The 24,795-nt window shown below is 46.6% G+C and overlaps 2 protein-coding genes across 6 annotated transcripts in view; both read right to left on the bottom strand.

Moving 5' to 3' along the window:
* Positions 1-17,673, bottom strand: part of LOC147195331 (RNA-binding Raly-like protein) — a 36,333-nt gene extending 18,660 nt beyond the window's left edge. For 4 of the 5 annotated variants that reach the window (XR_015102910.1, XM_086129911.1, XM_086129909.1 and 1 more), the window contains exons 1-3: positions 17,567-17,673; positions 7,262-7,469; positions 2,287-2,364 (exon numbers count right to left, since the gene is read on the bottom strand). The gene's annotated coding sequence lies outside the window, so the exon portion shown is untranslated. Of the gene's footprint in view, positions 1-2,286; positions 2,365-6,904; positions 7,235-7,261; positions 7,470-17,566 lie in introns of those variants that run through there. The other variant, XM_086129910.1, reaches the window with a different exon arrangement.
* Positions 17,674-18,346: 673 nt separating this feature from the next.
* Positions 18,347-22,520, bottom strand: and2 (actinodin2). The gene is made up of 5 exons (XM_086129716.1): positions 22,405-22,520; positions 21,239-21,283; positions 20,829-20,992; positions 19,423-20,322; positions 18,347-18,739 (listed from the first exon to the last, which is right to left on the bottom strand). Exons 1-5 carry the CDS (start codon positions 22,460-22,462, stop codon positions 18,347-18,349), a joined length of 1,560 nt encoding a protein of 519 aa, XP_085985842.1. The 5' UTR covers positions 22,463-22,520.
* Positions 22,521-24,795: the final 2,275 nt, after the last annotated feature.

Genomic DNA, 24,795 nt, shown 5'->3' with positions numbered 1-24,795 from the left:
CTCAAACTTTGACCACACATTTGATGGCCTCGGGAGGGGGAAAAAGCTCCGCAACTTTAGCTTCACCATCCGTCTTGGATAGCCGATTCCCATTTAGGCCCGCTTAAGCCAAATTCCTGAGTAAGAATCCATCAAAAATAATTGTTACAAATCCAAATGCTGGCTGACTGTCCAATTTCAGAGTCCCTTTTCACATATCTTTTGAAGATTGAAATGTCTGCCCAATTTCTTGTCAACTGGCCAAACTTGTCTAATTGGGAGTTTTTTTCTACTCACTTTTTGATGGCAAATCCTAGAAATAGTCTGACTTTGACGCCGTGCTTTACAATCATTTGTCTGTCTACATTTGGGCGAGTTCCCTAGTCAGAGTTTTGGAATTCCACCAAAATGGCCGTCTCAAACGGAAATGGCCAACTTCCTTTTCAATTTCACGCATGGGTCTTTGAGACTTTTTCCACGTGTCCTGTTATGATAGACATGGCCACCTAATTTTGTGTCAACTGGTAGAATGAATAATTTTCAGCCCCTTTTCCATGGCCAATCTTCGAAATGAAATGATCATCCATCTCTGATGCCATGCCCGCAGTAGAAAGCCTACAAAAAGATTGAGACTGTTTTAAATTCAACGTAAAGAACACATTCGCTATTTCAGGGGCCCTAGAAAAGCTCAAAACAATTGGTCTCTTCAAACCAAAACGGAAGATTTTCCGTGTGCTTCCATGCGTATGCTCTTGAGAATTTTTTGCTGCTCTGTTTTGATATTGGCAGTGAAAAAGGCTCCACGGACTGAATAAATACTTTTTTTTAATTTTTTTTGTATTTTGTAGGAAGAATGAACCTAAAATGGTTCTCATGGAAATGGCACACTTCCTGTATCTTTTCAAATATGGCTTTTCAAATACCTTACATCATGTTAACAACAAAAGCAGTGCCCTTCTAATAACACTGTCTTTCCATCATACATTTGTTATCCGTTCTCTTGCTAAAAGCGCAAAGTACTCGGCTAATGCATGGCGGAAACATTCCGACACTCAATTAGCAATTAAGGGCTTAATGAATAGACGCCCTCGCCGGCCCGTGTCGCTCCCGGCGGATCCTAATCTCCCCCTTTGCACAGTAAACAGCGGCTAATGCGGCAGGGACCACACACTGCTGCCGGCCGGGTATTGTGGGAATCGAAGAAGCCAATGCTGCTGCTCTGTTTAGCACATAAATGCTGACGGGACTCAAAACTGCGCCGTTACAAGTAAGAGAACGCCTTTGAAGCCGCAGCCCAAATCAAACAACTTTTTGTGAACTATTTCTACTAGAGCATTTAAATCTGTTTGTGCTACGACTACTTCCATTTTGGCAAGTTTCTACTTCCTGTTTTGCCATACGATAGATATCTCCGCTAGCCTGCTAACTGTTGCTAGCATGCCTTTACCGGTAGTAGTTATTGGATTGACGCAGCGGTGTTGGTTTTTTTATTTGACAAGCAATGTTGCGCTCATACGGTTACTAATCGTTTGGCGCATTGTGAGTTGCATTATTTGCCGATGGACATTTGTCTTTTGCCGCCGGGGTTTGCGCAGGGGGGGTTACATCGCGGCAATTTTGACGGACATGTATTTGGCTCCTCTGTATTGGACACCAGTCTCCATTTTTGTGAGATATATTGATACTAACCAGTGACGTCGACCACATGGTTAACTTTGATGCTGCCATTAACTAACAAAGAGATTTTGAACAAGGCATATTTAACAGTCGGTGAGTTAAAAGCGGCTTAAGAATTTAACTAGCTGTGAGGCTTTAAACAGTGGTTAAAATGCCTGAGAATTGAACAATCGGGCCCTGTTTGTGCCGATAGTGTTTTTATTTCGGCAGGTGCCTAGACTTTTTGTTGTACGGTATTCCCGTTCTCTTTGGCTCCGTTTGAGCAACTTTATGCGAGCAAATGACTTGAATTTCAATCTTCTGTGAGCGTTGTGGTGATTTTAGGCCATCTGTTCGTGATGTTGGAGATGAGCGTCGACTACAACGGCCACGTGAGCTTCTCACATTAGCTCCAAGCTAAATAGCTGCCGCGTGGCGTCACTTGTGATCAAAAGCCGTAGAACAGAAGGAGGAACGGGAATCATGGGGAAGGGGAAACGGCAAGCTTCTTCAATGAGCTTAGAGCGACTATCAAAGATGAAGAAGTACGGCATACATCAAGCCAGGTAGGTGGATATTAGCTGATAAATTATTACCCTCTCCTTTTTTATGTTCCGCCATCAGCCCCCATCATTTCCATATTACTCATACCTTTAATGAAGCGCCTTTTCGGAATGGTGAGCTGCTGTTTGGCCGCGTCGTGGGTGTGCCCGTGACCGCTCCGACCTCCTGTAAAGAGAATGCATCACGATTTCAATCAGCCTCATCTCTCACTTTCCCGCTGAATTGATGCCGGAGCCGCGAGGCGCGGCGACACACGGGTGGCGCCCGGCGCTTAAAATGACTCACGACCGCCGTGATCCGATTGGAAGCGAACCTATCGGCCGGGAGATAAAAGCAGCAGGACCTATAGGGGGAGCGCTATCTGTGCAACGCTATCTCGCACCTTCTCATCATGACCGCTCGATGATTATCGTGGAATTTTTTTGTCTGTCATCACATATCGCCAACCTCATCTGTGAGGTCCGTGCTAGTGCTGCGGCCAACGCGGTTGGGAAATATAAAATAACGGCCACCACACCATTCACAGATGATACAAATCAAAGTCCTTTGTTCTCAACAAGTTGGACAGTATCACTTCCGACAGAGTATTATCAAGCTGACTGTAGAAGAGGAAGTATACATTTAGTCAAATAAAATCAGCCCAAGGCTGGACTGAATTGGACCACCCTAGTCATATTAGATCCAAATCAAAAGTGCCTTCGCTAATAAACATTTGGACATCACCAGTTCCAACTGAGAGACCTATTAAGGAGAAAAAAAGCAGGAGGTAAGAGCTTCCCAACATAAAAGCAGAAGCAGCTCAAACAGACATCATTTCCTATTCACTGTCATGTTCCTTTCTGTTGCTAGGTTAGCAGCAATGACTAGCAGAGAGAACGTCCCTGTAGCTGCTTTTTAAATCCTCAAGTATTCCAAAAATGAATTCATAAGATGAGAATCACACTTGTTGTCACACTCCCTTTCACCCGTCATACAAAAAGGTCAATCCCGTCCCGAATGTTCACTTTCCTTTGGAATTTTTCTGTCATGAACGTTAGCATGTTTTGCTATGAACTAATTACTTGCTGCTCTAGTGACCCACTTTGTTAACGCGAGTGGAGGAAGGTTATATTTGGCAGTAAAAGTGGAGAAATCACTCTGCGTAAGCAAACGGGAGGAAGTCATGGCATGTGTTCGAATCCCCCCACCGTAGTCACATGCGGGACTTCCACCCCGCTTCTTTTACGCGAGGATGAAGAATAGGAATAATCCCTCTGTGTCTCTCGTTTGAAAAGAAAAAAAAACATTTATTTAAATGATGTAATTTCTGAATCAAAATTGACAGCAAAGCCTGCTGCCGCCTAATGTTCCCCGAGGCCATTTTGCGAAGACGTTTTTTTCCGAGCGCAACCGCAAGCAAGACTTGCGCCAGACCATTTTGAAGAAGTTCTCCGAAATTTAATTACATCTGTACAGGCAACCCACGAAATGGGAATCAACGAGGAAAAATGCAACAAAGTGCCTCTTCAAAGATGGAGCGCCAACTCCAAATGCCAGAATGGCGCTGACCACGTAAAGTGTTCAAGAAAAGGACAACCAAAAAACATGCTGATAGTGTACCAATTTAAATATGGCAGGTGTTGATCCAGTATTGACTGACATTTTGTGTGTGTGTGTGGGGGGGGGGGGGGCTGATTTGCATCTCTTTTGACAATTGTGCTGGATTTGAACTCATCTGTTTGTGTTGCTACTGGATTGAATTTGGTAGGTTTTACTTCAAAACTTTCATCCTCAATTCAGTGTTTGAGTGCATCCCTTTTTGCCGTCTGACAAGAAAGCGCACGGAGTGGAGCTGGAGACAGCGATGTTAGCTTCTTGCGCTAGTTTATGTCTCGCTCTTGTTGTCTTCTCATGCTAGTTTTCCCACTGTAACCGGCGCGGTGCATCCGTTGGTGACGTTCAACAAGAAGGAACAATGCGTAAGGATGTCGAGCGCTACAATACCTTCTCGCCGCAATTTTCTTCTGACTTAAGCGCATTTGAGTCCATCTGTAGTTTGTGCTGTTTAAAAAGGAGGTTCGGCGACAAGAAGTTAACTTCTCATGCTTTGCTCAATAAAATTCATTCTAGTTGCTTTTTCCAAAGCTAAAGCCGATGCTTGTATTGTGTGCGTCCTCTCGTTGCATGATATTACTTCTTGCGGAGTAAAACACCGCCGCATATACACACCGAAATCATTTTCACCCTGCCAGATTAAGAAAAAGTCATTCTCAAAGGAACACAGGAAGCCATTGTGCCCACCTGAATTCTCATTTTGTCTCTTATCAGGGGATGAAACCTCTTTTTGAAGCCCTCTGAATGGGGGTCACAGAGCTTGAAATAGCATCAGACTCGTGCGGTGCGTCGGGGCGGTGAGGGCGGGGGTTAGTGAGCAAAGACACGCCAGACGCTCAGGCGAGAATGGGCGTAATAAAGTCCCGGCAGCTGCCCGTGGTGCTGAAATCAAACGGCATCTCCTCTTTTTAAAAAAAAAAAAAAGGGGGGGGGGGGTGAAAAGATGCCGTCGCTGAGATGAAGACGCCGCAGGGCTAATGGCACTGCCTCGCCTCGCGACAGACGGCGCTCGCACACTGAGCCTGTTGTTTGTGAAAAGACGGCCCGGAGCCGTGTTGAAAGATACATTTTAGCGTGGCGGGGGAAAAAAGAAAAAAAAGAGAGAGTGTCTCTAATAGGGAACAGCGGGCATTGGCACATGCATAATGGAACGCGACACCAGTGGTTTGTTTGTAAATGTTGACACGTTGTGTGAGCTTCTTCATCTTCCTGAAGTACTCTTTCCTTGCCGCTTGTTGGACTCCGAAGGCGTTATCTCCCACGCCTTCGTTGTTAGGGAGACACACGAGCAACTCATCTCAATTTTGACCTTTCACCTGGATCAGAGCCGGTTTCAAACACTTTCCCAGCACAAGACGGAAGGGTGGCCGGTCATCACGTAGCCGCGGCTGCGCAACAGAATCATCTGAAGAAGGAGGGATCCATCACTTCTGTGTTTCCTGCTTAGTTGATATGGCACGGAAAGGACCTGTCAAACGCCATCTGAACAGGCATCCTTTTGCTTGAGAAAAACACCACGGTTGGCTTCACGGCGAACCGTCCAACTTCTGACGCCAAAGATCTTGAGAGCTAGAGCACGTCAACAATATTCGTGACTGAAAGAAGTCACGTTCAATCTTTCCATAGCTCCAAGAGGCTTCACTACTGGGCAGACAAGTGGATGGGCCGCGGGGGGGGGGGACAAACTGCATCCTAGGATAACTATTTGCACCTATTCAAGGGGCCCAAAAAGAAAAAAGCCAAGTTCCTTCAAGCTTCTTTTATTCCGTGAGTGTAGGCTGAAGAAAAGCGGCTTCTTAAGATGTCCATCTGCCCGCCTTAACTTCATTCCTTGCTCGCGGCTCATAGCGATTCAGTGCATGTGTACCGAAAGCCGGGCTATTGCAGATCCTCATCCCTGGCCAGCGATAAGCATCGTTTGCTTAGCGGCACATTTCATGCTTAGTTAGCCTGACCTGTTGTCCGGCATGCAAAATATGTCCAAATATCCCACGTCTTACAAGAATGATTTAGGGCAGAGATGGTGAAAAGTTTCAACAGGCTTGAGCTCAATGACAATTTATTGAAGTAGCTCACGTGCTAAAAAAGGTGTGGGCACCCCCTGTTTTCGATGTTTCCCTCCTCCAACACATCTGATTCAAATGATCGTGATCGTGATCAGGCACCTGCAGAGCGACCCGGCAAGCTGGTCATTTGAATGAAGTGTGTCGAAGGAGGGGGGGGGGGCGGAATAAATAAATAAAACCATGCAGCATTGTGGCTCAAGGACCGGCATTTGGCACCAGTGTTGTCGGGCGTCCCCGTTGACGCGGGGAATCACTTTCATCACCGTGACGACCAAGGTTGGGGCTATCTTGCTCAAGAAGATGAGTGAGCGCTACTTGTTGAAATGGGAACTGAAAAAAGGAAGCGGCCATAAAATGAGCAGGGACTGTATTTTCACTCATGGAGGCAACACTTGGTCCCCAAATGACATGCGCAGTCCACACACGAGGCCAGAGGAGAAATTCAAAGCCACAACCGCGAGAATGCGGTGTCGCCATCAGCTTCGCTGTATTTTCATTGAATATTTGATTTCCTTTTCTTCTCATATTTTGTGTGTGTGTATTTTTCCATTTTTTTTATGTCAATGTTTGAAGAAAATGTGTATCTATATCGCTATATTGTGTGTGTGTGCTTTCAGATCACTCCTCTTAAATCATCATCTCCCATTGAAATTGTGTCATGAACAACATCACAAAAATGTATCTCAAGTTTATGCTTTCAAATCAAAGGAGGAAAAAGTAAATAATTGTCTGAAAGATGGCTGGTATCGTGAAAAAGTCTCTGCACATTTTGATATACTTTATCTCCTATTTTGTATTATTTCCGAATCTAATCTTTTCTATTTCCTAATGTAACGTTTTGTCGTATTTCAAGATCTTGATGTCATGCTTTGATTTTTACATTTTTTAAAGATGTTTCGAAAAGAAATGTATAATACTGATAATGTGGAATACTTTTATATAAATAACATGTAATACCAAATATAAATAACATGAGAAATATTGTTTCCGCATGTCCCCATTCAGAATAGCGGATTAAAATGTGCAATCGTGCAACAAAAGTTCACCTGGCGTCTGCATGAAGAACTCGGTTCCAAGTTCCATTGTCACCTGCTGAGAAAATCTTAAAAATCCTCCAAAATCCCATCACCAATGCTGCAAAAAAATAAAAACAACCCTCCCCCCAAAAAAAAGCTCCAAAATCAACACCAAAGGAGCCACCATGGAGACCGTGGGCAGGAGACGGAGCAAAAGGGGGATACTGCTAAAAGAGACAAGCGGATCCAAAAGCATTCCGCCAGCACGTCCGCGTCCTGCGCGGACGTGGTGAGCATTGCGTGCGCACAACGGCCGTGGCCCGAACACCAACAACAAAACAAGAAAAAGAAAAACCAAGAGAATAAAAGGCAAGATCAAATACTCACCGAGCGGGAGTATGGAAAAAGAAAGGTGGCGGGCGGGGTGCTCGGCTCGCAGGCGGGCTGACACTCTCTCCGGAGTGTCCGCTGGCTGCTCGCAGCATCAGCCGGCGCTGGCGTCACGTGATGCGGGAGGGGCCGCGCTTGTGTGGATTGTGACGTATGCGCACGTGGCTTGCTTTTCCCTCTTCTCCTCTTCTGAATGAATGAATGGCTGCAACATGCAGATATGGAAATATTGCAGCATCTGGACCAGAGGTGGGCAAACTACGGCCCGCGGGCCGAATCCGGCCCGTCGGTCATTTTAATCCGGCCCGCCGAAGGTCGGTCCACAATTAAGGTTCGATGTAAGTGATTGCATTCATTTCAATTGGACTTGTAATGACAGGCATTTCACCGCCAGGTGGTGCATTGACTTGAAGTTGCAGAACACAGGGAGGGATCTTTTCGACCACCTAGGACCTCTGTATCGCTTTACTTCTACTGGTCTGATCACAACCCATCTGCAGCGATGCACAGGCTAAAATAGGTCATCAACAACACTGTCGTCATTTTAAAAAAGTATATTAATACAGTACTTTTATGCTTTTGTTCTGTTGATGTTTGATATGGACTGTCAACAAATGCAGTTTATTTTTTTTAATGTACCAGGTCAGCTCGTGCTGACCTGGCCCTTCTGTCAAATTTTAAAAGTCAATGCGGCCCCCGAGCCAAAACGTTTGCCCACCCCTGATCTGGACACATTATTAGGAACACATAAGATCGAATACACAATTCAGTAAAGCAATCTAATTTTTTGGGGGGGGGGGGGCAGATCAGGCTTTTCAGATATTTTCTTGGTTTTGTTTTGAAGTTTGACCGATGAAACCTTTCGCAATTTTTTTTTCATCCACCCGTTGCTGAACCTAAGCTTTATTTCATCAACATTACGACGTATCATTGTCATTATATTAGGATTATTATTATTATTATGGTTATGTTCGTGTTGATGAAAAAGTGATGTAGTAGAGAGAAAAAAAATGAGGACAGATTTGGAATCGGCACAAAAAACATTCATTGAGAAAAGTTGCCTTCCAAGTATGAGTAAAATAAAAATCGGGGTTCATTCATAAATTGTCCATGGGTCGTCTATAGTGCCACTAATCCGCTCTCGCCGCTCCCCCTCATTGTCAATATATCTGTCTATACCTCGGGGAGGGGGGGGGGGGGGGCGCTTTCTCATTAAAAACGACTTAAAGCATGAATCAAGTGAGTTGCTAAGGAGCCCGGGGGTAGTACTGACAATCAATAGGGGCGAGGGGGTCAGGTGAGACCCAGTGTTGCTTGGCGATGCTCTAACAGCTCCGCTTGCGCTTGTTCAATCGTCTCGCAGGTTGCGGCAGTGACATCTCGTAGGCGTGCGGCAAAAAGGCGCAAGTACACGTGGACGAGCGAAAACCAACGAGAATCACAAGTGCCGTTTTGATGAGCAAAAGCCTTCCCATGGACTCAACGGTTAACGATCACGTGTTGGTTGCAAAATAGAAACGAGAACAACACCCAACATTGACGAGTGACCACACAGGTATTGTGTTGTACACCCGCCGCCATTTGAAGCGCCTGTGATTAACCTCAAGTCAAGACCAAATGTTCTTGTAGGCTTTTGCTTTGCTCTCTGCTCGAAGCCTGAAGCTTTTTGGAACCGTTCATAATTCCCTCCACCTCGCCGACGGCCCAGCTGAAGAAAAACAGCCCCGAGGCACGCCGCCGCCACCAACGTGCTTCGCTGACAGGTGCGGCCTTTCACGGGTGATGCGCAGCCTTGGCTTTGTGCCAATAGGCCAAACCTTCAGCTTGGCTTTCATCAGACCACAACCAAATGTCCTCCAGGCAGATGAAAACCGGAGAGACTTCATCCATGCTGCTATTTGGTGCTACAATGTGTTCTAAAAAGTCCCATTTCCTGAGGCGGGCAATCCAAGTCGGGGATTTAGGAATCGGCTCCATCCGCACAAGCGTCAAACGCCGATGAGGACCGTCTCTTCTTTGGTGCCGGCTCGAATATGGCGCGGCAACTCCCTGCGGCTACAACCCAAGCGCATCCGGCGCGCTATCCATTCATCTCGAGCTAACACACACACACACGCGCACGCACACACACACACACACACACACACACACACACACACACACACACACACACACACACACACACACAGGAACTGTAATTCACCGGCTTGCGTCCTGAGCTCTGACCGAACGGCCCGAGCAGCTCATCTTCCTCGGCCCGGATACGCATCTTCAGGCGAGGGGGCTCGAAGGGGCTTGCGATGATGCGGAGGCACCGCAGGCCCCCCCGATCCAGCCTCGAGTTCAGTTATGAGTCCGCACACCTGGAAAGCTGTAATTACATCGTCGGCGGCGTGGCACTCGATGCAACATGAATGGCAACCTCCCACTTTTTGCGTCTGAACGCAAACACAAATAATGCATCACATCCAGTGGTGAGTGCTGCGCGCATAAATGTCGATAGCTTTTGTCCACGGCCGGCGATGCATTTTAATGGCTGCTGAATTACCCACGGAAATGTTGAGTGGCGCTTCTGCTGCCGCGTCTGACAGAACAAAAGGAATGCGAGCTGTGAAGTGCACGCGCGGCACGCCGGCGAGGCCGATGCCAGGTTGCTATTTGTCGCGTGAGTGCCTTCCAAAATAAAATCCTTTTTGGATCGCGTTTGTTTGTATGCTAACGCAAACGCGATAAATGACTTTCGATGCGTTCCAAACGCTCACGTCGCAAAATCTTTTGAAATGAATGTGCGCCATCAAGCGCATCAATCCGTTGCGACCCTGCCGAAATCAAAACAACCCAAAGTGTTTTCATGTGTGCTTCAAATGAGCGGAAAATAGCATTGCGAGTCTGCAATCTAATGCCAGCTCAGATAACGCGATCATTTTTAAAAAATGTTGGTTTTTTTGTAAGCGGCAGCATCTGTAACATTCAAGGAACACAAAAGCAGCGCTCACAAAATACAGATAACCGTGGGTGGGACTACACCACAAGACCGACTGCTGTTGATAAATTGGTTCATCAATATTTGTGAGAACCTCCTCAACACAGTGAGGAGGAATAGACTTATAACTTTTAACCAACTGATATTGGAACACAAACGTACGCAGCAACACACTTAGATATGAAATAAAACATGACATACTGTCATATATTCTTTATCCTCTTTGAGCGGCTGAAACGACAACCGTGTTTGGGTGTGGGCGAGGGGCTAGCTGGAACAGATTCATGGCAATGCCATTCATTTCAATGGGAAAAGATGATTTGACTCACGGGCGCGGTCGGTGTGGTACTCGTATCTCGAGCGCGATCATTTTCTATTTGTGTGTTTGGCTCCGTTCCGCTGAATAAATGGCATAAGTGACTTTTCATTTTCACTTAATTCAAGCCAACACCAAGTAAAAAAGAAAAAAAAAAAAAAAGTCCGACTCATGGTACCACTCTAACTGCAAAACTGTTTACCGTTACTTGTGTAGTTACCGAGAAAGTCAAAGTCGATATTTTGCCGAGTTGCAAAGGTGATGCGAGCTCCTCTCAAACTCTCCTCTCACTGGGACGTCATATTGCCCGCGGTCGAAAACAACAAATCATTTGGAAACCGCCTTCAAAGTTGCCTGAGAATTATTTCTTCACCGAATGCACGTTGTCTGAAATCGTGCCACTCACTCGAAAGATTCCTTTCCTCTGCACTTCTCGCATTTCCAATCATTGCGCATCTTTCAATGAGACGTAGGGCTGTCAATCAACCAGCGCTGGCAGTTGATCGAAGATGCACCAGAGTCACCTGTGACTACTTCCTGTGCCAGCGTCGTGATGAGAGATCATCTTACCATATGAGCAGAAGCAGAATCATCTTTCTTGGCCAAGTATGTAGAACACGCAAGGAATTTGTCTCCGGTATAACACGCTGCATTAGTGTCATCATCATGATACGTACGATTGGATGTAAAAAAAAATCGAATAAAGCCCATCGTGCCATCGATGCAACCCGGCGGTTTTTAGCCCGTTATTTTGGACGTGTGGTTTCGGTATTTGTGTCACGGTGGCGTCTTACGCAAACCACAAATATCGAAAAAGAATCCGTATCCATAACCGCGCTCACAAATGTGTCACGCTCATCATCTAAAACTGCGTGTAACGTAAACTTGCAAATGTATACCGTATATTGATTTGTCTGCTCAAATACACGATGAGACGCGTCGATCAATCTGTAAGCATATCCTGTCGACGCCGAGCCTCTTGATTGGCTGTGTCCTCACACGTGACTTTTTGGGAGACGCCAGCTTTTCGAGAACTCGTCCAATCCATGATCAAAAATCAATTTGGACGTCCCGGGTTTTTCCCTCTCCGTCAATGATATTCCTTTGCACGTTTCTGTATTTGGCAATACTTTGTATTTCCGGCGCTATCCTGAGGTCCCACTCGACTGAATAGAAGCAAGCGACTTTGGTTGGCGGCCATAAGAAGAGAAAATGGGTCGTCGCCGTGCTCCTTGGCTTTTAATCTGCGTTCTTTTCCAAGTAACCAATCTTTTGATCGGCGCGCCTAAAATGGGTCAAGCGCCGCATGTATTATTGAGCCGCACTTTGCCGTTACTGCGGAAACGTGCTCGGCGAGGAGCCGGCAACTACGTATATGATTAGGATGCACCTCGAGGCCTCTTCGCACCCGAGCCGTCCTGCTGTGACCGCAGGCAAATATGCGCGCGCATGGCATGACACGGGGGTCTTCGCTTCCAGGAGGAATAGGGGAGGGGGGGGGGACTTTTTTCCCCTTCCTCAGACGCGCACACAGAAGCGTGAGACAAAAGTCGGCTTGTCTACGTTGTTCTTTCCGAGCACTTGACCTTCACTAAATGCGTTGCGAATTTTAAAAAGCTGTGGCGGAAGGAGCGATGAATCATCTACTTCCCCACCGCAGTCTTGGTTCCTTAGCTTTTTTTTTTTTGGGGGGGGGGGGGGGGGTGTTTTTGCTCTCATTTAAAAGCCAACAACAGGATCACCGTGAAAGGTTGTGCTTTGAACTGAGGCCCGCCACACAACAGGGGAGGTGAATGAATTGGACAATCACCCCCCCCAAAAGAAAAAAATAATAATACATTCCAGCAACTCCCCACCACTCGCCGAAACGGAAAACTGAGCCCCGCTGAGACAAGGCTTTGAAGCCCCACAGACACTGTACTCCAATTTGTTTTGATTGAACTTTGGCGCCATTGTCATGAAAGAAGCGGATTGCCCTGGCTGCTGGGAGGGGGGGGGGGGGGGGGGGGTACTTTCACAGAGGAGAAATGGGCAAAATATTTTAGAGGCTGTTGGTTCTATTCATGGACAGCACTCATGCTTTTCCATCACAGAGATTCTCTTCGCCCCCCCCCCCCTCTCCCCATTTGTTTTTCCTGCAAAAACATTGCGGCAAATAAATGAAAGCTTTGACCATTTTCCAAAGGCAGAAAACTAGCCTTGGTGCGGCGGGATATTTTCTCTCATTATGTCTGTTAACTGTGACGACGTCAATGCATTCTATTGTCTGTACCTGAGCTGCTAAAAAAAGGCAGAACTCAGAACGTGTGTCATGTTGTTTTGCCAATATGCTGATAAATGTTCCGTCTGGGTTGTAAAATATTGATTTTTTTTCTTCACTCCTCCACTCCGGTTAGATTTGTAGTGTTTGACATCTTAAAGCAAGCCCGCAGTGCTTGCTGGGAAGACGCTCGCCACAGTAAATGTCCGCCTTAGCCGTCACTGAGTTATGACCTTGGGATGCGCTGGTAAATGTAGCTTATTTCCCAAAAGCCAAAGCGCGCAGTTTCTACTCATGGGAAGCGCAAATGCCCCAAACAATAACAACCGTTTGCTCCTTTTCTCAACCAAAACATGCATTCAGGCACGCAAAGAATGCTATCGTACGAGATCAGCAATGCGCTCCTTTTAAGAACGTTGCTAACCGTGGCAAAGAAGCCTGCCAGACATTCCCAAACTGTTTTTCTCGTCGCCATTCCATTTTGAACATGTTTAAAAGTTCTTTGCGACCAGAAGAAACGCCGTTTTTTTTTTCTCACAACCGTGAGGTGCACTTAAAAGCCTTCAATTTTCTCCCGAATGGACGCGGTGCCTAATAATGCGGGGCTAACGTGTCTGCTCGCACTGTTGTTGGAGCTTTCGCAAAAAAAAAGCCGGCATTTTTTTCCGACGAGCCGCGCGACAACGAGACCGACTCTGACGATGATGCGAGGGAACCGGACGTGTTTGATGGAGAACGTGACTCGCTGTTCATTTCCCATACAAATAATGAAGACTTGGATGGATTTGTGGATGAGGATTGATCAAAAAAATCATGCGAGTACATTGTTAAATATTTCAATGACGTACAAGCCAACTCGGTTTTGCTCTCGCTGCCTTTTTAAAAACACGCGCTAGCGTGCCACCGTATTTCTTTTAAGCCAGCGTACATTTGACCATGCCCGCATCTAATAATACAGCGCGTCTTGCTTATGTGATGAATAGCACTGCGCAATTTTGTCTTCTCTGCGGAAAGGAGTGTTATCTTAAACTAACGCGATGTCGTTGTCGGCTCGTGAATGTAAGATGCTAATTTCGGCCTAGTTTCTGTAGTATTATTCGTGCCGGCAAACTAGCTCAACTAACAAGCCAATTTAACAGGCCATGCAGTGGACTTTCGCTCCGTGATCTGTATCTCGATTTGTTTTGTATCATTTCCTTGCAACACTTTGATTGATGTTGAGCAACATTTAGGAACTAAAGTGTCGCGGGGGTCTTAGCATACACAAGTAGACACTGTGGGTTCAACGGTGGATCAACTCAAGTTGTTTGACTATATGTGAACATTGAATCCATCTCTGCGTTTATGATGCCAGATTGTCCACTGTAATGACAAACATAATGTTTCACTTAAGCTGCCGCTCATTCGATTATGAGCCGAGCGGCAAGACATAAACACGTATAAAACGAAGTAGCATATTGCTTGTTGCCAGCATTGTTTGATCAATGTTCGGTCGAGCGTTCGAGCGATTCATTAACTGCGAATGCTGCATGGCTCCTTCAGATGCCATCATGAATGACCCCCCCCCCACACCCCCTTTATAATCGATCAACATGCCAGCGCACGTCAGGGCCTGCGGGCGCAAACCTGAAGGGGTCAATGTCACGTCAAAATTGATGAGAGGGAGACACAGACGCAGAGGGAACTTCAAATGAGACACCAGTGCGAGCTCAGACCTCTGCCAAGGCCGTAATTGAAAAGTCGATGAAGGAAACATAATATGGAATTTTTCCATTACATGTCCTGTTTATCAACAAGAAAGCCTCTTTACAAAAAAAAAACCCCAAACCCTAATGTGAAAACAAAATAATGCTGTGCAAATACAAATACATTTCAAATGAAAGAATTTGGCATAGTGAGTTATCACGTCAAAAATACACTTGAAAGGGCTATGAAAGAAGTTTGATCCATACACGGTTTAATCACGACCCCGTTTTAAAGATCAAGCCCATTAATAACCAATTATGAATTGATATGTTACAGTTTAGGGACGTGACAGCTTCAACTTGCAGTAGAGCGCTCAAATCCATTTTATTTATCCATTAACAACCATAAGCAATGTTAGAGCGCAATCAATCCTTTTTTTTATTCCTTTGACATTCCAGCAACTTTGGCCGACTTGCAGCTACAACATGGCAGAAGCTGCCAGGGAGACTCTGGGCAGGCTTCCTGGGGGACTTGGGGGGGGGGGGGGGGCTGCTTGAGTCAGCACGGACGGACGCTTTTGCTGACTGGGTCTGGACGAGGCCCACGCCGCAGGAATATCATTACAGTACAGTACGGCCACGCTCAAACTCGGCTGCATTCTCGCAATGACAATGAGGGCCAGCGAGGGGACAGGGGAGAAACTTACAGTGATTTGCTGACTTGCAGTGCATTTAGCGCAGTGATGTTTGTTCAAATCATTCGAGATTAATAGCGTGTAGGCCGACCTACCGAAAGCCTGAAGGTTTTATGTCACCACTAACCGCTATCTCAAAGGGTTCATAATTCCCTCCACCTGGACTAAGACCCCTGTTCCAGATGAACAAAAACTGCCCCAAAGCATGCTACAGCCACCATCATGCTTGACTCAGTAAGTATGATGTTCTTTTGATTATATCATACAGACATGCATACAAAACAAAACGTTCAATTGTTTATTTTTTTACTTTGCCTCATTTTTATCTGTCAATTGAATTGGATAGGTTGCGGGGGCAACATTCATGGCGGAAAACCCTTTCAAATTGATCTTGGTTTCATTTGTTGTGTCACAAAAACCTGTCTACCAACCCATTTAGCGACTGTCCATCTGACCCTACCTCTCATTCTCTGTCTAGCCACCGATCCATCTATTCATCTAGCAGTCCATGCCAAGTGGCTGTCGGGCCTAAACCGGCTTCTTATCTTTCACATCATAATGTTTCCAATCCGCCGCAATTATTCTTCACGGAGGCGTGAAATTGATCCCAAACATTTACTTTCTTCTTCTCCTCCTCCTCCTCATCACCACCAGTTTGATCTCCTCTCCGCCGAGACCTCCTTCGATAAATTTTAATTACACGGGGGGCGGGGGGGGCTTTCAGGGCTTAAATCTTTCAATAGAGGATTGAAACGAGCACACTGTGGCCATTAAGTCAATGATAGTTTTGATCACGATGATTTGCAAACAGGGAGTTTAATTGATAACGACGATGACGATTGCTTATTCGTATTGAGATTTTTCTTCAGATAGCCCCTCTGTAAAATCAGTAACCCAACGAGAGTTGAAGTGTGTCGGCTGTGCCAACAGCGCCACCCGGTGGGTAAGCCTCAGTGTTTGCGTGTGTGTGTGTGTGTGTATATATATATATATATACACACAACACACACGCAAACACGTCGGCTTCACAGTGCAGAGGTACCGGGTTCGATTCCAGCGCCGGCCTCCCTGTGTGGAGTTTGCATGTTCTCCCCGGGCCTGCGTGGGTTTTCTCCGGGTACTCCGGTTTCCTCCCACATTCCAAAAACATGGCAGGCTGATTGGACGCTCCAAATTGTCCCTAGGTGTGAGTGTGGGCGTGGATGGTTGTTCGTCTCTGTGTGCCCTGCGATTGGCTGGCAACTGATTCAGGGTGTCCCCCGCCTACTGCCCGGAGATGGCTGGGATAGGCTCCAGCACCCCCCGCGACCCTAGTGAGGATCAAGCGGTTCGGAAAATGGATGGATGGATATATATGCTGTCAGGCTGCTGAATAAAAATAGCAACAATAATATTAATAATAATTAAATGATGTGAAAAACAACTGTGCACTGTGATTTATCCATTTTGTATTTATATTGCACTTAATTGAACGGGGCGGCCCGGTAGTCGAGTGGTTAGCACGTAGACTTCACAGTGCAGAGGTACCGGGTTCGATTCCAGCTCCGGCCTCCCTGTGTGGAGTTTGCATGTTCTCCCCGTGCTTGCGTGGGTTTTCTCCGGGTCCTCCGGTTTCCTCCCACATTCCAAAAACATGCATGGCAGGCTGATTGAACACTCCAAATTGTCCCTAGGTGTGGGTGTGAGTGCGAATGGTTGTTCGTTTCTGTGTGCCCTGCAATTGGCTGGCAACCGGTTCAGGGTGTCCCCCGCCTACTGCCCGAAGACGGCTGGGATAGGCTCCAGCACCCCCCGCGACCCTAGTGAGGATAAAAGCGGTTCGGAAAATGTATGTATGTATGTATTAATTGAACGGTGTTTGTTTGTTTTTTCTTCTTTCTTCTTTCTGGCTACATTCTTGCTGCTGGAGGCTGTAAATTTCCCCAGTGTGGGACAAATAAAGGATATCTTATCTTATATATGTAGGTCTTTTTGTTTTTTTAAACTTTGGACCAACTTTCATGGAATGCGTTGGAAACCTGGTGAAAATGTTTGTATTCGGGGGTGGGGGGGGTGTTCTTTAATACAAGCCCCCTCAAAACTCACTCGAGTTTTCAAGTTGAACCGATCGGCTTGTCCGTACACTGTGATTCACCCTCCCACTCAATAAAAACCGAAGGGCTCTCTTGAATGAAAAGTCACATTCAAACATGGCACTATCTATTAATTGCAGGAATTCATTTTGCCCATCATATTTTCACAAAAATCAAAGTACTTACGGATCGTATCGTATGGTAGTCCAGTATATGCTTGTATCATGGAGACTAGCATACGTTTTGCTGCGTGTCATTCAACTCCGCAAATGAATGAGATAGCTTCCTCACCTGGCCAAACGTTGCATTCAAGTTGGTCCGCGATGCCTCCCCAACAGAACGGCCGCTTGTCCAATTAAGCCACCAGACGCGTTTCGAGCACGATTACGTGTTGGAATATATCCATATTCTTGCAGGGCGCGAATTGACGAAATCCTCGTGTGGCTTCAACCGAACTGTCAACGCTGCGGCAGGGGGGGGGGGGGGGGGGGGGGGGGGGGGGGAAAGAAACTTCTTCATTTAGTTTGGCGCTCGCTATCGCGGTGGCGAGGTCACGTCCTTCTTCACGTTTACAGCCTCAGGCTTGGAGACCCCGGGGAGCGATGCCTGCCATCCTGTGGCTAAAACTGGTATTACAACATTTTTAGTTTTCCAAAATGAATCGAGGGCCACTCTGAAATTGAACAGAAAGACGTCCAGACACAAGGGTGACCCTGACTTGCAAAAGCTTTTTACCTACATGCCGTGTAATGTGGGTGGAGCAGCGTGTCAAAGTTCACCGTGAAAACAAAAGTGAGTGCGGCGGCGTATTCAGCTTTAGCTTTTATGAAGAACTTCATCAAAACTGAATAAAAGAAGTCAATATTAAAATCTATATTGACAACGCAATCTACAATACTTGCTGCAACCTAACAAGATCTAACAGAAACATCTATACATACATATGTATGACTCTTTTCGACATCCATACGACTTTTATGTCATTTGACTGAACTGCCGATTTAGACAAAAAATAAAAAATAAAAAAATCCAATTTTTGTACTGGCTTCAGGTTCTTCTGTGAGGGTTATTTTAAATCGACTTGTGGCTGGTCATGATGCCACGGAGGAAGTCCTCAAAACGAGGCAAGCTGGATTTTGTGGCCTCCTTGGTTGTTTTCTGGGCGAGCTGCAACGCCACTTTCTCCTCGTCGCCTGCGTCAGCACGACGCAGGCGACAGTTGTAGTCGAGCTCCGGGTCGCAGTGCGGGTCAGGGAGGATGATGGCGCCCTCGCCGGGTCCTCGGGCTCGGACGGCGGGGGGTGGCGCAAACTTTGCGCAGGTGGGGTCAAAGGGATGGCAGCGGGGTTGGGCCGGAGCCTCGGCCTTCTGCTGGGAGTCGAGCGGGGTGCAGTCTTTGTCATAGTGCACATAGCAGTCGTCGCCCTCCTCGGTCTTGCCGCGGATGCCAAGCTTGTAGCGGACCTGATTGATTGATTGATTGGTGGGTGGGTTTTGGTCATACAGCCAGCAAGTGAAAGCATTACACAGCAAAAATTAACGACAGTGTTCTGGCAGATTTGGGTTTTTTTTTTACTTTTTTGTCGCAAAAATCTGTGATCTGTAGTTTTTTAAAATGATTAAATTTTCACTGTAATGCCCTCGCATGTGGGAAAGGAAAGCCACAGTTGCCGATGCACTTTTCAGCCATTTATTAATCGCTGGCAAAACATTTAAACACAAACAGAATGAAAACACTCGTCCGGGAGCTGCTCTCAGCCGCAGCTCGGCCCAGACGCTCACGCATCGCCCTACGAGACGCCACATGATCTCACCATGATCCGATATGAAATCAGATACTTCAATACTGTTGTAGTTTCTCTACATACAGCGACTGTGGCTCTCCTTACCCACATGCGAGGGCATTGCAGTATTTTAATGGCTCCATTTTTCTTTCACTTCACGAGAGCGCTGGCGCGTGTGAATCTCGCCCATAACTACACCCTTAAATTGCAATTACAAAGGAAAAAAGTTGAGTAAGTGACGGTTCGTAGTTGGAGCACTCGGAAGTCAAGGTACCAACGTGTACTACATAATAAGCCAAATGAAAAGTAACAAAAGTGAGAGTTACACTCGTGAAAATGTGACTCAGAATGTGAGATTCAGACCTGCTGCTCCGGGAGTCGCGGTCGGGGCTCGCGCAGGGCGGCGGCTGCCGCCAGTATGCAGTAGGGATCGTAGCGGGGGTCACAGGTCAAGGGGGAGGCGACGCGGGCAGGCTGGCCTTTCGCGGCGTACTCCGGAACGGGCTTGCCGAGGCTCGACAACTTGGTGGCGGTCAACGGGTGGCAGCCGGCATCAAACAGCGGGTTACAGCGCCGCTCCGGAGGTGCGGAGTCGGCACCGAGGCCGGCAGGAGCGGCGACGTTGCCCGCGCAAAAGGGATCCGCAGCCGGGTCGCAGCTTGGGTAGCGCAGATGGTAATAGCCCGCGGGCGCCTTTTGAGCCATCGTTGGATCGCAATAAGGGTCCTCGGGGTCGCATTTGAGGGCGGCGTAGGACGGAGCGGGACCGGCGGCGGGTCGGTAGCCGTACGCTGCCCTCAGGTGGTACTGAAGACACTCGACGTCATCGCGGTTGCAGATCCGCAGCAGCTCAGCCTTCTGCTCGTGGCTCAGAAAGGGCTCCGGCATGGGAGCGTAGTGGTAGAAGCCCGTCGGGCTCTTCATAGGCATCGGCGGCGCAGGGCGGAGGACGGGGGCGGGCGCCTTGGCCGGGGCCGGCCGGGGCTCTGGGCCAGCGATGGCTCGAGAGGTCAGCGGGAAGAGGCAGTAGGGGTCGACGTAGGGGTTACACATCTGGACGGCGGAAGACTTGATTGCGGCGGGCATCACCGCGGCCGCCTTTGGCTTGCTGGTGGACTCGGCGATGCATTCCGGGTCGTCGGAGTCGGCGCAGGCCTTGTAGATTTCGCTCAAGTGTTTGAGGTAATGGTTAAAGGAAGGGCCCTCTTCGGTCCTGTGCTTGTTCTGAAGGTACGCCATGTACAGACGGTCCAAATCCTCAACCTGTAGAGTACAAAATGTTTTTTGAAAATGTTGCAAGTCAGGGATAACTGCCCCGGATCGTAACGGGCTATTTCAGAGTTTTCAGTACATAGAACATAAGGAATACATGTGCTGCTCCACCATTTGTGTTCCAATAGTCATTGCTGCTAAAAGTGCACTTATTGAAGCTATGTCAAAGGCATTTTGCATTGTTTGTTCGTATCACGCTCAGCGGATTTTCCTCAGGCCTTCGCCTTACCAACGTGCTTGTTTTGTATACACAAGGTGTAATTTTGTTTAGTTTGACTTTTTCCAGGCCACAAGGAAACACAGATGCTCCCAAAATGTCAAAACTGAATTCTTGAGGGTACCTCGCCAAAAGTCGAGTTCTCGTAGCCCTACGTTTGTAGCACTGAGTATTTTTTGGGACACGTGTGCTGTATCTTCGAGCAAAAAAAAAATGATTCATTGAACAAAACAAAAATCCCTGCATGGGAGGCAAAATAATAAATGTTAGCAGCACTCACTCCCTCCTGGTTGTGGCTGTCCATGAAATATTTGTACCAGCCCCAGAAGTCAGGGAGGCGCTGGAACTGGGGCACCGTCATGACAGGCGCGTTCCTCCTGTGGCGCAGCGACTTTCTCAGGTTGGCCATGACCTCAGCCTTCATGTCATCAGGTACCCCACCAACTGAAAGCACAGCAACATAACGCAGCCGCATGAAGAACAACACTTGCTGGAATGCCATTGAATCCGATTGCGCTCTCAATTCCATGTGAAAATGCTAGACATTGATAGTCATGGACATTTACTGCAAAAATGCTGGTTGGAAAAATGACTTCTTTTTTTTTGTGCGCATTTTGTTTCATCTCATGTGATTGAAAAGCAGTGCGGTGCCACCAAAGAATCCCCCGTGACACATCAACACATCCTCACCTTCGTCCTCCTTGCGCTGTTCCAGTGGGACCGCCCCGAGGAGCTCTGTCAAAGCCACACAGGAGTCACATTAGCAAGCAACAGGCACCTTCACTGACAAGGACCAGATGTCGCGCGAAAAAAAATGCTGAGCCGCCCAACGAGGCCCCTCGGGGGTGCAAAACGCGGCATGTTGCCGGGATGGTGGCGCCCTGGTAGCACCCGCAATCGCTTTTAACAAGCATCTGTGTGTTTATAAGACAACCGGGGGGGGGGGGGGCACCTCCACCTGTAAAACTTCAAAGTATGGACCCTGATTACCTCTGTGCTGTAAAAGAAAAAAATAATTGCAAAAACTGTATGCGGATGTGATGATTGTATGCATTCCCATGTCTCTCCGCTCCACCAGGGGTTTCCTTCTGAAGTTTAGCACTCATAAAAGTCAAACAGTCGACTCAGCTGATTGGGGCCTGGATATGACTTTTCATGAGCTTTTAAAGCAGGAGAAACTTTCTCTCTACCAGAGGCCAATTTGGTCGTCTGAGATGCCATGTTGCATTTAATTGAGAAAAAAAAAACAGTCAGGCCATCCCCGAAACTACTCTCAGGTCGCATCCTCTCAGTGCACTTCCATGACATCTCCTTTGGAATGTTCATAGAGTTTCCCCTTGTGGATAATTCCGTTCCTCATTTAAATTTTTATAACTTTAAACTTTTGCACTTTCATGGAAGAACTTTTTTTTTTTACCAATTCTTTCTTTCCATGGATCGGCAAACATTTTCTCAGTGCGTTAAACATTGGCAACAGAAGAAACAGTCAGCACAGTTTTAATCTTTTGATGAACACTTAGCGAACCTACTGAGCTATTGTATTTTAAATCGTGGCGCTCGGAGAGCAATGTATTTTTTTTTTTAGGTGGTTCTCCGGTGTCAAACCTTTGAGAATACAGAATATGGGAACAATTATAGCAGAGGTGGCCACCGTCAAGAAGAAATGATTGGAGGACAAACAGCATTTTTCAAAACGGACTTATTTTCGGAGGCTAAGAGTATACGGCACAAATAACTGAGAGCGGCAAGAAGAACGTTGCATTTTATAGAAACTTTATCATTATAAAACACACTAAAACCCAAAACATTCCATTTATCTAATGTGAATTTTAAGGAGTATTAAAAAAAAGTCTCACCTGGTAGGAATATCATGGCTAGAAGGAATCCAACGTGGATCAGGGAAGGCGATGCCATTCTCGCTTTGAGGTGCTTCCTGTGTGTTAAATGATGACTGTTAACAATCGGACATCGACGTCGATTTTAGCAGGACTTTTGACGGACTTTTGACGCCAAGTGTTACCTGCACTGGTGCTGAAGAGGTCTCGTCTCAGTGTCCTCTTCTGCTTGTTGGCCTTAGCTGTCTGGCCCCCCCTGCGCCTCTTTGCCACCCGGTATGGCATGGGCAGGCAGGGGCGGCGTTTTTAAGGATGCCTCCCCTACACCCCCCAAGATCATTAAAAACGAAAACGACAACCCCACATGGGTTGCTGTTAGGTGCCGCCGGATTGGCCACCGCCCCGACCAATAGCAGCCCTGTCATTAGCAGCCGGGCGAAGCAGAGTGACGTGTTAACAAGAGGACCTGTATTTCCTGGAAGGTTTTTCCTATCGGTTGATTTTGTATATTTACAAATTGCACTGTGTGTGTGTGGGGGGGGGGGGGGGGGGGGGGTTTGAAGAGCTGTTAGCAATTAAGTCCACTTCAATGCAGTACACCTCCGTCAAAACCAAACAAGAGCCTTGCATGATGGCAATTAAACATGATGGGAATACAAAAATATTCATCCAGAAGGTCACTTTTTTCACCAGATAATGAATGGACCTATTACATTTCCCTGAGGAATGCCACTCCACACTGTGTCGGATTGATTCATATTACTTTGGATGGATGTTGGAATTGCTGTTGTATCACATTACATTTGAAGCCAGGGGTAAGATGTCAAATTCGGCCTTCAATTTTGGGTTCAGGTTTAAATCAGAAAACCGCTTTTAACAAGGCACCGCTGTAATTTGCAGTTATCAAGAGTCTTTTTCTTCTTTGCCATCTCACCCTTGCATGGTGACACGTCTCTTTTTGCATCGTGGCAGTACTAAAAAAAACAAAAAACAACAACACGATTTGAGAGCCTGGAAAAGAGCCTCACGCTGTTTGTAAATGAGAAGCTCATGAAAAGGCAGACCCTTGTAAAAACGATACAGTGCCTGCTAAGAACGTGGAGCACAAAGTCATACGCCAGTCTCCTGGAATTTCCTCAACCAGGCAAATATCAATTTGCCCTTTGTTTTTAAACACATGAACTGAGAGACTCTAGATGGAAAAAAAAACAATTGCATGAATAAATTGAGGACTCCGAGAGTCAAAATCCTGTTCGTTGCCGAATCCCCAATTACCAGGCAACTGTGCCCCCTAGCGGCTAAGAGCAGTACAGACAATGAAATCAAACGAATCAAGTACAGTTCGTGTTGGGGTTTCTATTCAGTATTTTAAACCTGCGTTTGGGTTAGAATTTCAAATCAGCAACGCAGCTTTATTCAAAGGACGTAGGCGCCGCAGTACGATCCGGAACTCACTTTTCTCGGCAACTAAATCACTTCCTGCTTTCCCTTACTTCAACAGCCAATCAGAAGCTGTCAACATAAAAAGATTGTTGAGTAAGAAGAGTAACTCCAGAGTGGCCCGGGCAAAAAGGAGTTACACTCCCCTGATTTAGAGCTTTGCCTAAAATTTACAAGGTGCATTTTTGTCCTTCAATTGTCACAATGCAATCCTAAATTCTGGATGCAACCCGGCAGTTAACACGCCAACACGTTTACGGGAGTTCATCATATGTATAATTACTAGCCAGGTGTTACTCCGTGCTGGCGAAAAGAATCTTTGTGATGTTCAGAATCCCACAACATCTGCAGGCTGAGGTTTAAAAAGCAAGGAAAGAAGATTGTATGTCATTAAGACATGGAAGCGAAATGGCAGGTCTGCTTCTTACCTGAAAGAATGTTCAGTCTGGAGGCGCGGACGGTGGGACTCGTAGGATCCATCGCGGTCTGTCGCTGGATGTTATCGTCAAAGAACAGGTCCTCGAAATCTGCAAAAAGCAAAAACTATGAATGTGACATTAGAGCCACGCAGAGAAGAGTTCACGTCTCAGACAGGCAGACCATTGGTTCATAAAGCAGCAACATAGCATCTTAGCTCCGCTGCTCCCTTTCTATTGGATGAGTTGTGTCAGAAAAATACTAAGGCTGGTGTCAAAAAGATAGAGCTAAATGAATGTGAAAAAAAATAAAGCTAAATAAATGTTTATAATCTTGTCAAATATCTTGAGGCATTCACAGTCTGTTTCGATGGGGTCCCATTGTCGAATTTCATGCATCGCCCTCCTCCTTTGACACACTCTTTAAACATCTTCATGTGGTGTGATCTCGGTCCTGAGGCGGACAAATCAAACAACCAGACCTAATTGCATCCTCGTTTTTTTTTTTTTATGAGACTTGATTCATATACAGGGAGTATGGAACCAAGGCCAAAAA

The sequence above is a fragment of the Hippocampus guttulatus genome, chromosome 14, assembly GCF_054856545.1.
Source record: "Hippocampus guttulatus isolate MCC_2025c chromosome 14, RoL_Hgut_1.0, whole genome shotgun sequence".
NCBI lineage: Eukaryota > Metazoa > Chordata > Actinopteri > Syngnathiformes > Syngnathidae > Hippocampus > Hippocampus guttulatus.
Note: the sequence above shows the minus strand (reverse complement) of the source record. Positions and strands in the feature narration are given on the sequence as shown.